General features: G+C 39.6%; 2 protein-coding genes across 2 annotated transcripts; one reads left to right on the forward strand and one right to left on the reverse strand.

Moving 5' to 3' along the window:
* Nucleotides 1-165: 165 nt before the first annotated feature.
* On the reverse strand, nucleotides 166-7319 carry LOC111224700 (V-type proton ATPase subunit E 1-like). Its single transcript, XM_022749294.1, has 10 exons — nucleotides 7211-7319; nucleotides 7028-7089; nucleotides 5612-5677; nucleotides 3858-3967; nucleotides 3545-3611; nucleotides 3361-3450; nucleotides 3163-3231; nucleotides 2839-2933; nucleotides 2632-2719; nucleotides 166-954 (listed from the first exon to the last, which is right to left on the reverse strand). The coding sequence occupies exons 2-10, from the start codon at nucleotides 7058-7060 to the stop codon at nucleotides 892-894; spliced, it is 681 nt and encodes a 226-aa protein (XP_022605015.1). The 5' UTR covers nucleotides 7061-7089; nucleotides 7211-7319; the 3' UTR covers nucleotides 166-891.
* A 1090-nt stretch (nucleotides 7320-8409) lies between these two features.
* On the forward strand, nucleotides 8410-13631 carry LOC111224864 (bcl-2-like protein 13). The gene is made up of 2 exons (XM_022749550.1): nucleotides 8410-8632; nucleotides 12390-13631. Exon 2 carries the CDS (start codon nucleotides 12561-12563, stop codon nucleotides 13308-13310), a length of 750 nt encoding a protein of 249 aa, XP_022605271.1. The 5' UTR covers nucleotides 8410-8632; nucleotides 12390-12560; the 3' UTR covers nucleotides 13311-13631.

A 13631-nucleotide genomic window follows, 5' to 3' on the forward strand; every position in this document is an offset into this window, starting at 1 on the left:
CTGACAAATACCATGTGATAAACTAATGAAGGAAGCATGAATGGCCAGTGTTGCAAAAGAAATGTAGAGACTGTACGTCGCTCAGCACTGAGGACACTGTCCGAGTCAAAAAAAGAGCGGAGAAGTGATACTAATGATTTATATTTTATTATGTTTTACATTTCCACAATATAACATTTTCAGTTTGAGACACAATCAAAAAAAAAAGAGAAAACAACAAAGAGAAAACAACAACCACACATACATATAATTTAATCTGGAAACCTCATATACATACAGTGCACCCTCTGGAATGATATCACCCACTCCTTTAATTCATGACAGAATAACAACATACAGTCGATGTAACATCAATAAATTAACTCTGTAAGGTCATGTACGGTCTTCAGTTTTGTTACTAGGATACTATTTTTTTTTCCTCTGTGATTGGTTGGAGCAGACATCCATTATCAACACAATACCCCATGCAACTCATAATGCGGGGTAGAGGTTAATGAAACAGGGAAAACTTTGACATGGATACGGTGTGTTTGTCATGAAGACTGATCCAATTAGAGGACCACCTGTTAAAACATCCAGCCAATCACCCGATCCCGTCCTCCCTGACTAATAAGTGTAAACCGAGACCCTCAAAAGGGGGGGGGGGAGCAGCAGAGTAAACCGGTCATTACAGCTGTGCAGTACCCACGATGCACATCTCCAATGTTGAGCTGCAGCGTCTTATCATGTCCCTTAATGCACAGAAAAAATACAACAATACATCACACAATGATAACAATGCGTCTCTTTTTGCATCGGAAATTTCGCTTCACAGACAAGAGGAATGACGTCTTTCATATGACAACATAAAAAATAAAAGGGGAGTTTTTATCTCTAATACAGCAGAGCCACTCAGTCCATAAACTTGCGGTTTGGGTTGGCACCGAAGAGAGCCACTCGGATTTCAGGCATCATCTGCAAACACACAAACAATTCTTTTCACTATCCATTTATATGACAATTATTTTCTTGTTTAATTGCTTGGTCTGTAAATAATTAGAAAATTAAATGCCACATGGAATAAAAAATGCTCCTATCAATTTCCTAAAACTCGAGGCGACATATTCAAATGGTTTGTTTTGTTTGACCAACAAAGATATTCAGTTTACAAATACTTACAGTTGAGAAGCAGGAACTAGGGAATGTTTTTGCTTGGAAAATTACTTCAACCACTAATTGATTATCAAAAACATCAATAGTAACAGTTCTATTTATTTAGGTACAAACTGCAGAATTAAGTGTAAAGTCATGAACATTTTGCAGGAGACGAGATCATTCAACTCACAGTAATTTCATCAATTTGTTGGAACTTTGTTTAGAGAGAAAAAACTTAGGTGAAAATAGGTTAAAAAAAAAGAAAATCTTTAATTTTCAAGATTATCAATATGTCACAAGATCGCAATTAAACAAATTTGATTTTAAATAAGATTAATAAAATATCATATCCTAAAACAAGCTAAAGTGGTTCTTCAAATCAGAGACTGAAAAACCATCAACGACAATAATTATTGCTAATCATCACTTTATTACAGTTTTTTTACTTGTATACTGTTGTATCATATTGTTACTTCTTTGTTGGTTGGTTTTTTTTATATGTTGAAGAGGGCTCACTTTCTCCATTACATTCTTCTGAGTGTAAATAAAGGTTATATGTGTGTGTGTGTGTGTGTATATATATAAAAACCAATTTAAAGACATCCGTCAATCCATCATATGACAAGTGGTGTCACTTACCTCACATGGAAGGTCTAAAGTTCAGGTAACATGAGAGCTGCACTAATCTCATTTTGTTAATTGAATGTTTATTAAGAGCTGCACTTCATGCTAATTCAATTTCAGACCAATAATAGTTTGCTAATCTAAAAGTCATTTATGTGTTTATTTGACCTTTATTCAACCAGGAAAGCCTCATTATGATAAAAACGTGCCAAACAAACAAAGAAGACACACAACATAGGTCACAAGATCAGTATTAAACAAAATGTGATTGTAATATGATTAATTAAACTGCCATAATACATGAGATCACCATCTAGAAGTGGTAGCCTAAGCCTTAGAGCAGTAAAACCCAATAAAATTAAAATAAAGACCAATCTAAAAACTATGAGACGACCTGAAAACACCCGTTTGAACATCTCTGTTACTCACCATAGATGTGCAGTGTATGTACAGAGATGTGACTTATTGTGATTCCTATTCTATATATATATATATATATAATCCTCTACATTGTCCATCTTTATTTTAGTGTGTGCACTTGTTACACTGTGTTTACTTAGTGTCCTGTTGAGTTAAGTGTATTCTGTAAAAATATAATCGTTGATAATATATATGTCTAAGTAAGTAAGTAGTTTATTTATGTTACGTGTGTCTAGATCAGACAGCAAAGTGCTTCACAGTAAAAGACAAAAGCAAGATGGAAAACATTCAAAATAAAACATTCAAAAATAATGAATAAAATCCTGATGTCGCCTGCAGCTCCTCACATGAACGCTACACTGATCTTATTTCTGTCAAATGGATTGTAACAGCTGCACTCTACTATTTTATTGACATTTAAAAAGGAGGATTCAAACTATCTCTGTTTCTTACCTGCTGAGCCATGAGGTCCAGTCTGCTCTCCAGGGTGTTGGCCACCTTGATCTTCCCATTGCCATTATAGAGCTCAATCCCCCCAGAACTGCAGGCAGAAAAATAAATAAATAAAAAAAGACATCAAAACAAAAACACACTTAATTTGCAGGAGTTAAGTTTGACTCTGTGACTTTCGATTTATGTTTCAAACGCGATGGTGCTCACATGTCTGGGGAGAGGAAGGTGTCCTGGTCGATGCGGACCTCCAGGTTGTTCTTCACAGCTGCTTTATATATGGGGATGTTCCTCTGGATGGACGCCTGTCGATGAAAAACAGTTTGAATAAATAGAAGGTAACCTGTTACCACCTGTGAATTCAGTCACCCGACATGCTCTTCTCACACACACTCTCGTCTTATTTCATGCACCTGTAACCTTGTGTTGCTTATGTCAGGTGGACTGAGCTTTGTCGCACTTTAACTGCAGACTGGACTGTGCCTCATTTGGTTTGGTGAACACTGCAAATCACGCACTCACTAATCTACTCACCTGTACCAACTGCACGTCCTGTTTACGGCAGCGAATGGTCACTTTGGTCTCCAGGAGCTGATAGAATCCCTGACATAAAGGATTGTAAAAGGGTGTAAAACCTCAGTCTTTAAACAAAGTCACAGTCTCTTCATAGACACATAATCGGTTGCCAAACTGATATCTGAGTATGTGTATTAGCCGAGAGTTCCAACAAACCTGTAAGATCAATCCGTCCAACAGGGCTGGATACTTGGCTGCGTCCTTTGCAACGTTAGCGAGCCGCTGGCGGGCCTCATTCAACATTTCCTGAGAGTGCAAATACACAGCATATTTACTTATCGATCTCCTTGTGCACACTAAATATGATAGTATGTTGGCAGGACGATGTCGAGCGGCTTACTGAGATCATGTCATCGCGGGCTTTCAGCACCTTCAGCCGAGCCTGGTTCATCAGGTTAGACATTTGACTGTTGAGAAGACAAACAACACACACATAGGGTCAGGTTTAGATTTCTAAGTGGGCTATGTTTGTCCAAGCGGAAACCGTGGAGACGGTTTGGAGCAGGTCACAAAAGAGTCATTGTAGAACGAAGCTACTAAATAAAATTACAGAAACTCAGTGTCACACGTACAGCTATTTCTTTGTTCTTAAAAAGGGCCGAATTGAGGAAGAGAGGACTTGATGTGTCCTGTGATGTCTCGCCATGACTCACATTTTCTTCTGCTGCTCAATCTGCTTCTCTTTCTTCTCGTAGTACTCCATTATCTTCAGCCTCTGAGTCTGGACCAGGCGGCCCTTCTCAATGTTGAACTCTTCTTCCGCCTGCAGGAGGAGACACAGTTCACTCACAGGAAGCAGAAATCCTCTGTGAGAACGGCATTTTTCACTAGTAGTAATTTTAAACGGCACTGAGCAGGGGCGCCGTATATTAAAGGTCAGTTTAGAAAGGTTTAATCTATAATATTCATAGACACATTTTTCATAGAACACGGAGGGAGAATCTATCCTGAAACTCAGCTGCGGCACTGAAAATATCAACACTGATTGTCATGCTATGATGTTAATGACTGTTAATCTATAAATATGTCACAATTCCAACTGTATTTAAAAATAACTAAGGCTGCAACTAACAATTATTTTCCTCATCAATTAACCTGTAAAATGCTTTTACGATTAATTTTTCTGTAACATGAGAGAAAATAGTGAAAAAAAAGCCTAAAATTTTAAAGAGCCCAAGGCGTCTTCAAATTGCTTGTTTTGTAACACTTAGTTATATCTATGTTAAATATTCAATGATACAATGAACCAGCAGATTTTGACATTTCTTGCTTGATAAATGACTTAAACAATTAACTGATAATCAAAACTGTTGCAGAAATCTGTTGGCTGAGTGATCAATTAATCAGTTGTTTTAGCCATGAAAATAAATACCAGCGATTGATGCTAGGACATATTTGGCTCTGTGTTTGGACATCTAAAAATGACATTTTTATAATAATTGTCTCTTATTTTATAGAGAGCACTTTTCAAAAATCAAGTTGAAAGGCTGAAAATTAAAATCAACAAATCTTAATTAAAATGTAATCAAACAGATTAGATTTCATAATTAAACTGACAAAACCAATCCCAGTACTATAACATAAAAGAAGGATGTAACTCATTATCCAATATACCCATGTGTTACAACTGCTGTGTCATAATTCCCTCAAACTCCATCATCGAAGACGGCCACATGATTGTCAGCCTCATCTAAACACACCCCCAGCCTCCACAGCAGTTAGTTGAACTGACTTGAATGTGACACACTGACGGCGCTTATAAGTTCAGGTAAAAGACAAATTTCTAAAAACAGAAATTATTTGTCAGATGTAAAATAATCACCTGAAGTTCATAAAGGCTTAGATTTTGTGAAGTCTGCCAACGGACTCCTTCATATCTGCACTTGCTGTGCGTTCAGCGCCCCCTAGTGGCATGTCTGGGACATTAAAAGTCTCTTTGGTGGTGAGAACTGGTGTATTATTTTTAACATTATACACATGAAAGTGTTTTCTTTAATGTGGATTTATTGTGTATGTTAAACTGTGAGCTGCTGTGAACTGCTCCATGTTAGTTTATGTTTAGTCTGCATATTCTTGTGCCCTGGTTTCTCTTGAACAACACATGTCAATAACATTACCTGTTAAAATAACAATGAATAAGCAACTACATTTTGGCACTGTGTACTAACACTCACTACACTGCCTGGTCTGATGGGGGCACTACAATAAACTTTGAAAAGGACAGAACTGCTACATTATAGGCCTGATTTTCCAGGTTGGGCTGGTGACTTGTTGCATGACTTCATCTGTCCACTGTTGACTCATACAGGCATAAAAATGTCTAAAAACGCATTAAAAAACACTGATTGATCATCCATTAAAGTCTCTGTCTACAGCACTGTGTGTTGATGTGTACATGTCTTTATACCTTTGCATCAATTTCCTCTGCCTTCTCGTTGGCCTCCTGCTCGATGAAGGCCATCATGTGTTTGATCTGTGAACACAAAAAAGAAACGAGTTAGGATCACTTAAAAAATAAAATAAAATGTTGATTCCACCATAAGTTCTCTCAGGCTTTAGCCCCAGTGTGTGCCTCTCATGCATTACTGATACATTCCAGTCACAGTATAAAACATTTGATTCTCTGAAAATCAAAATACACAGCGATCTGTAAAAAAACAAAAAAACATTAGGTCATTACTGCTGATCTGAAGGAGTTTCCAGGATCCTCAAAGACTCAAGACTCATTCTGGATGAAAAAACATTCTGGATGTTGCGCAATAAAAAACATTTTTAACCCACTTCACAAGTTGCGACTTTACTTCCTGATCCACAAAGCTGTAAGTTGCATATGTTCTTGCTCTTTTTTGTAAAACACACGCAAAAATATTTACACTTTAAAAATATGAAATAATCATCAATATATATATATATCAGTTTTGGTTCATGTTGTACAAACTGTGTGAAGACACGTCATTTCCAGCTACTATCTTTGAGTTGGGAAAAAAATCAATTTAAATAAAGTTTTTATTATACAACATAAAGAATATTTTTTATCCTGATGGTTAGGAGAGTCTTTGAGAATACTTTCAAAACAACAGAGAGTTTTGTTTAACACCCTTCCAGGTTTTTCAGAGACTGCTGGAGACATGACATTTGGATGCTTATCTCTGTGACTGAAATGGAAATACATGAACATTATGGCTTGTTAAGTGTGGACCAAGGATACTGCTTGATGTCAGCTTCCTCATAACTAAAGAAGGGTTTTGTCGCCCTGCTGTGAAGCAACTGTTTCTATCACTATGGTGAGAAATGTTTTTGTCCGCTTTGCGTCACATCAGTGTGAAATTTAAGCAGCATTGACTCCTGTAGCTTCACATTAGCGCTCGTGAAGCTCATTTTCAGCAAAGGCTGAGTCCAGACTGAGTCCATTGACTGAGTCCAGACTGTGTCTCACTCTCTCCAAGTTCCTCATCAAGGCCCTAGCATGTGTTCATCATGTGATCATTTGGAAATATGACCCTCTGCATATCAGCTGAAACTGCCACACAACACCGGCTACAAAATGGCTGCTTGTGTTGATATATAACTATCACCCAATAATTCATAAAACACCAGACAAACGTGCTTTAACAGCTGATGTTTGTGTTTAACTCAATGCTAACCCACTGCAGCTCTCTCAATGTCATTTTCCTCGACTCACACATTTCCAACTAAAACTAAAGCGAGCAGAAACATTTCTCAGCGTTGTAATGAGACACATAACAGCGCGTAAAGCCCTTCAACAGTAGCTTTAGATAAATGGTTGATTGGTGTCATTTTGAAGGTTAAAACGGTTCATTACCTGCTTCTGTACATCGGCATCGCTGAGCGCCATGGCTGCAGTTGTCAGAGATCCGCCCGGGCCTGTCACAGAAAAACGCAAGAGAACAGTCAAATCAAACGCACTGACAGATGAAGGAGGCCGCCGTGAATAAAAATAAAATTTTAATCCTGCAAGGCGAGCTTTAAATCGATATTTATTTACCGGAGAATCACAGAAGAGGAGGTTTGAATTAATCGCCGCAGTCGTGACTAGTAAAGATGTCTACGGGGATCAGCTGATTTGCGAGGTCACATGATGTTTACTTCCGGGAAGCAGCCAATCACGTGCGAGAACAAGAGACGGGTTTACCTTAATGTAAACGAAGAAAATGTTCATTCATTCTTTTATTTAGTGAGTTATTTATTTCAGTGAATTGTTTCTCAGTTTAATGCTTTATTTAATTATAGTAAATATAAACGTATGTATGTAAACATTTAAATCAAACGATAATTATTTTATCTTTAAAAGATCATTGTCCGTTTTAATTTACAGTACATCTGCTTACATTACAAGTCTTATTATGAATTTACTAATATATGAGATAAAAATTTTATGTAGCCGATCAGCTTTTTATACTAAAACGTGTGAAACTAAGAAGGCAATATTTTTACATTCTTATCATGATTATCATACATTAATATTATCAGATCTATTGTGGTTAAAAATAAAGTATTTTATTATAACTGCATTTTTTTTACAGTTAAACTAACAAATAAACTTAAACTTGAAGTTTAAAAATATCAATTGAGTAGCTGAAGACAATTTTATGTTTACGAACTGAGCATCTAAATGTTCCTTTAGTAAAGTAGTGGCCATGATATGTTGTTGTTTTTAATAGTGAGTCAATATTGATCATTTCAAAAAATAGAAGAGCCAGTAGATTAGTAAAGGTATGTCTGCATGTCAGGAGTAAGAGAATTTCAACTGTGTAGATACAATATATTTGTTGGTGCTGTGCAAGTGACTCCTGGCATAGTTTCCAGTCTTGTAATGCGTCCTGCCAGCAGAGGGAACTAGAAGTTGGAAAGTTCAGCTTTAGAAATAGCCCTTCTCCCAGTCTGACATGCATTTTCCACTCATGCTGAGCACAGTGCGGGCTCACTGATAATCTGCTGTTTGGACAGTGACCATACAACTCCACACACTGTTAACCTGAGTGAAACACTCACCCACTGACCTCTGTCGACCCTTCACAGACTGTGAACACACGGGTCAAAGTCTGATTCAACATTCAAGAGTTAAACAGTTATTTCTTTTTCACTATTTACTTACATTATTGATGGCGTTTCTCACTCTGGACAGACAGCAAAGTCACCACTGACTCCTCTCCAGCCAACTGTTATGTCATGGATTTGAGGAGAGGTGGGGTGGGTGAAGGGAGAGAGGGAGAGAGAGAGAGAGGGAGAGAGAGAGAGCGAGACTTTTGCACAGCTTGTCCATCTTGTTATTCCTGTGCCAGCTCCAGCATGCATGTCTGCCTCTCTGTTATTTTGTTGCTTCGTGTCTGAATACACGTCTCACTTTGATTTCCAGCATCTGCTTCTCATCTAACAACTCATTCAGCACCTCACCAAGAGGACACAGGTACGCCAGGAAGTTGTTTTCCTTTTTTTTTTTATTCACACTGCAGAAAGTTTTAGCAAAGCTTGAAATCACAAGAAAGTCTGAAGATCTCACATTGCTGAAAGAAAAACAAAAATCAAGAATGTGATTTGAATTTGTGGCCTTTGTGTGCCATGCTTTGATAAGAGTGTATTATGTGTAAACAAGTCAGAGTTAGAAGGGTCATTATGGGTCACTCTGATGTAGTGAAGGGCAAAATCTCACCTTGCACAAGACAGAGACCCAGGCGTGAGGAGCTGATTCGCCTTATCAACCACTTCTCTCGCTTTGACATTGAAATCTGACCTTTTGTAAATTCTGGCATCTGATATCATTCTGTCCTCATCACACAGAGGCACAGAAAGAACGCCCTGAATCTCACTGATCATTTATTTCACCATGAGTCTGTTATCTCTGGGATAGGATCAATGGGAATCCAATTACTCAAGTAGGCCAGTAAGTAAAGGAGGATCACAGAATAGAGGAGGTTGATTGGGACACAGAAACAGTGTGTGTGTGTGTGTGTGTGTGTGTGAAGGGTTTCCAATGTTTCTATGGCCAACTTTTATGCTTGTGGCAGATCTGTGAGTGGGACTGAAGTCTGTGAAGGCCTCCACAGAGACAATATGGCAGCTAGTTGGTCATTAAATCAGTGACGTCTGGGAGATGTCTGTCTCAGTCTGCTCACTCTGGAGAAGGGCGGAGTGATACAACGTCACGGATTTGAATCATCAAAGAGAGGGAAGAAATGAAAAAAGGCAAAACACAAATTATAATATATTTTGTAGTAAATCATAAAGAAGAGAAAGATAGATTAAACAGACTCCTAACGTTCAATGAAAAACAAACTTGATCATTAATAATCAGGTGATTTAGCTCCTGAAAAGCACCACTGTGTTCTGGAAATGTTTATTCAAGGACCTAATAAGCATTTTTTTTTTATTTTGTCCAGCTGCTAGTCTCAGAGTCAGAAAGTTGTGTTACCAAACTGTTGCATAACTGGCAGGAAGAGGGTTTGTTTTCCTCTGTGAGGCAACACAAAAGAAGCTGTGTTTCAATCTTGGAATGGATTTGCACGTGAGGGCATGTTCTCATATCAGTAAGAGTGAAAGTACAGAAACTGCACTCTTTTATTCCCCTAAATTCTTACATTATGAAAACATATTTTATATAGATGTCTGTAGGAACTATTCACATATTATGTTTATATTTTATGAGGTAGGGACCAATCATAAAGGGTTAGTTTAGGCCAAGTTAAGGAATTAAAGAAAAGAAAATTAATCCAAATCCAGTCCTATCCAGACATAATCTAGATCAGAGGTCGCCAACATGTTTGACTTTTGACCTTTCAAAATGATCCAGATGACTATGAACTGTGAGAACTTCAAGCAAACAGGGATTTTTACCTTCTCATGTTGTTTAATTTTCATTATTTTTAGCCTCAGGAGCTAAAACGATTTATTTTTGTTAAACATCTCGACCCCTCAGATTCCTCTCGTGACCCCTTGGTGGCTCCTGACTCGACTCCACTGATCCGGATGTTCAGTTTAAATGTTCTACCTGTGCTGATGGGTGTAAATGTAAACAGTGCCATGCAAATTTTTATGGACCAATTCAGAGAAGAGTGTGACAGTGTCCCCTACACCGGGAACACTGGGACAACATAGCATGTGCCCCAGCATCAGGACGCTTTTTTGTAAACACACATTCTTCAGTAGAATCCGTTTTCCTCCTCATTTATTTTTGCAAAATCAAATATAATTGAACCAAACTGGCAAATCCTCCCGATCACTGACGTTAACCTCGTGCCGCAGCTACTATTTGTCACTAATTACAACTATTTGTTTTGCTTACAGCGATCAGATTTTGGATTCACAGCTTCATGTAAGGTTGAGTGTAAATGTAACAGACATTCAAGCCCCGCAGAAGCTGTGAAGGGATTTGTACTCGTTAAGAGACGTGATGTGAAACCAGAGAAAACACAGACAGGCCACATGTCGTGAGCGTGATACAACTTTCGACGGTGAGGAGATAGTGTTGAGAATATCTATTCTGGGGCTGGCAGGGGGGGGTGAATACTTTCTGCAATCAAAGCTGAGACGTGGCACAAGGGGGTGCAGGGGGTCACCTTGACACAGGCAGACACTCCTGAGTTGAATTCAGGCGAACAGATATTTATACAGTGGCATTCTTCACACGACGCATTGTTTATTTAGAGACTGGGATTGCTTACTGTTGGAATTACATGATAATATCTCAGTTTTGGTAAAAACCAGAGGTCGACTGCTGGAATCTTGATGTTTCAGACATAATTGATAATTTGTCTCTTCCATTTCATGTCCCTACTTTCGCCTGATTCTCACGTCATGTGAAATCACTGAGATAGCTTCCACTCTTGGGTGACAGATGGAGATGCATATAGTGCCTAAACATAGCAAACTATGCAGGTCGAGGCTATAGATAGTCACAGCCGCTGTAACACAGAGAAGCCAGTGAACAAGTTTTTCCAATCACAGCGTCACTGATGTCAGTGCGAGCACAGACGGGTGAAAAATAGCAGTGGACCATGTAGCTGTGTTGGCCAACGTCATTTCATTAAAGCCAATATGTCAAGAATTTTTCATATTATTCTAATAACACAAGCTGTTGTTTGTAGAAAAATTGATGTGGAAAAATTATTGTTGTATTGAGAAATATTATGTTTCTCTATGTTTCGGCTGTCGGCCATGACATCTGTTTTGATACCAACGCCATCATTTTCAGATGCTTCACATAGTGGCTTTAAATTCATATTAAACAATATTATAATTTAAAAAAGAATAATACTACTTTGTCAAATGTTGAACTTAAGCCAAAAGTCCAAACGCAATGACTCTGGTGTTTAGTCTCAGTCTCAATTTGACAAAATCAAAAAGAGACTTTATCTTTAAAGCAATAGTTGGACATTGAGGGACATATGGTTATTTGATTTCTTGCCAAGATACCACTCTCATATCATTGGTTAAATATGCAGCTACAGCCAGCAGCTGTTAGCTTAGCTTAGCAGACTGGAAACACAGGGAACCATGTAGCCGCGCTGCCAAACAGTAACAAAATCTGCCCGACAGCAGCTCTAAAGTCACTAATTAAAATATTATCTGGTTTGTTTAAAAAAAAACAAAGTGAAAGACTGACACACAGCTGTAGAGGTGATGCTGTGTGGATTTCATTTCTTCAAAAGTGAGATGAGAGTCAATCTTCTCATCTAACTAAGAAATGTAAAACTATTCATTTAACACCTGTATCTTCTGACTTACTTACTTATAACTTTGAACTTTAACCTGTCGAAAGCGGTCAGTCCCGTCGCACCACAAGTGTGTTTGGTAGTTAAGACCAGCAGACACACAACAGATGATATCCCAGATGATCATATACAGATGTAAAGACTTCCAACTTACAATACCTCACATTTTATTTTCAACTCATCATATTTTTTGTGTGTAAAAAAATCTTTAATCTGCAAAGTAACTGCTCTATATCTGTAAGATAAATGTAGTGGAATAAAAAGTACAATATTTCCCTCTGAAATGCGGCAGAGCAGAAGAACTGAGTAGCAAAAAATGGAAATAGTCATGTAAACTGAGAGAACCCTATAATTAATGCTTAGCAAGAACAGGACTTGAGTTAATGTAATAAGTTACATTCCACTACTGCGGTTCATGTGAGTCTGTCCCGCCTCTGATGTGTTTTGTCTCTGCAGCAGCCGGCCGTCATTCTGGAGGGAAAGGCCCCAGTTGAGTCCAGCAGGGGGGATGGAGGAGGCGGGGAGGCCACTTCCTCCAGCCCCAGCCCTGCTGCCCTGCCTCTGACCCAGGCAGAGAGCGCCGGGCCCTGGCAGAGCGAGAGCCTGCTGGCAGAGTCCTGGTCCACGATGGGCGACGTGGACCACGAGGACACCAAGAGCCTCGACAGCAGCGACGGGGTGGTTCTGCCCGGGGAGGAGAACCACTCCTCCAACTCTGACATGGTCCACCTGGAGCGAGAGGAGGTGGAGATGCTCGAGGAGGCGGAGAAGGAGGCCGCAGAGGATGAGAGGGCAAGGAGAACAGAGGAAGAGGAGGAGGAAGATGAGGAGCTGCAGACGAGTGTGTTGAGTGTCTTAGGCGGGGAGAAGGAGCTGGTGGAGCTCAGGGAGGAGGAGCAGGACCTCCAGGCCCCAGAAACTGAGGAGCTCCTGGTGTCAGCAGAGGAGCCGTATGTGAAGAAGGCGCCCGCAGAGTTCAGGCAGGTGGTTCCCCCGATGGCTCTGCCTCCTCTGCCTATCGTCAGGTTTGATCCCCCCTCCACGACGTCCACCCCGGTCCCTTCAAGCACAACCTCTGAAGCCGAGGAGCTCTATTCTCTTCAGGGGCTCCACCCTCCGTCTATCCTCGCGCCGATGGCAGCCGAGCCCCCAGCAGAGAGTCTCGAGCAACTAAAATTCTCACAGATCCCTCTTTCAGATGTGGAGGAACATTCAGTTAAAGAGTCTCAGGCAGCACCTGAAAAGCCGGAGCCACAGCCCGCCGCTACCAAGACTGGCAAACCTCTGACCTCCACAGAGCTGCTGTGTGGAGGGGCTGCTTTAGTGGCCGTTGTTGGAGTAGTGGCGTACGGGGCTGTGGCCTACTGCAGAAAGTAGAAAAACCTCCCCTTCAGCCCTGAATCACCCTTTAAACACAGGTCTTCTCTGTTTTTAAATCTATTCCAAACGAATTATTCCACTTCACTCTCTGAATTCTGGATGTTACTCTCTGACACTCTTTGTATTGTAGTTACTATTAGACACATCAATTTGATTGTTTGGATTCGTTTTTGTGCTACCTCAGCTCACAGCAGAGCTCATGGCCTTTGTTTTTTCTCTCTTTTCAATAGATCTCTGAGTAAACGTAGCCAGTGAAATGTAAATCGAGAATGTAAAATCAATGTAAGGTACAATTTTAAAGACTCCTGAAACTTGAAA

This window comes from Seriola dumerili, unplaced genomic scaffold, assembly GCF_002260705.1.
Source record: "Seriola dumerili isolate Sdu_G_001 unplaced genomic scaffold, Sdu_1.0 BDQW01000138.1, whole genome shotgun sequence".
Taxonomy (NCBI): domain Eukaryota; kingdom Metazoa; phylum Chordata; class Actinopteri; order Carangiformes; family Carangidae; genus Seriola; species Seriola dumerili.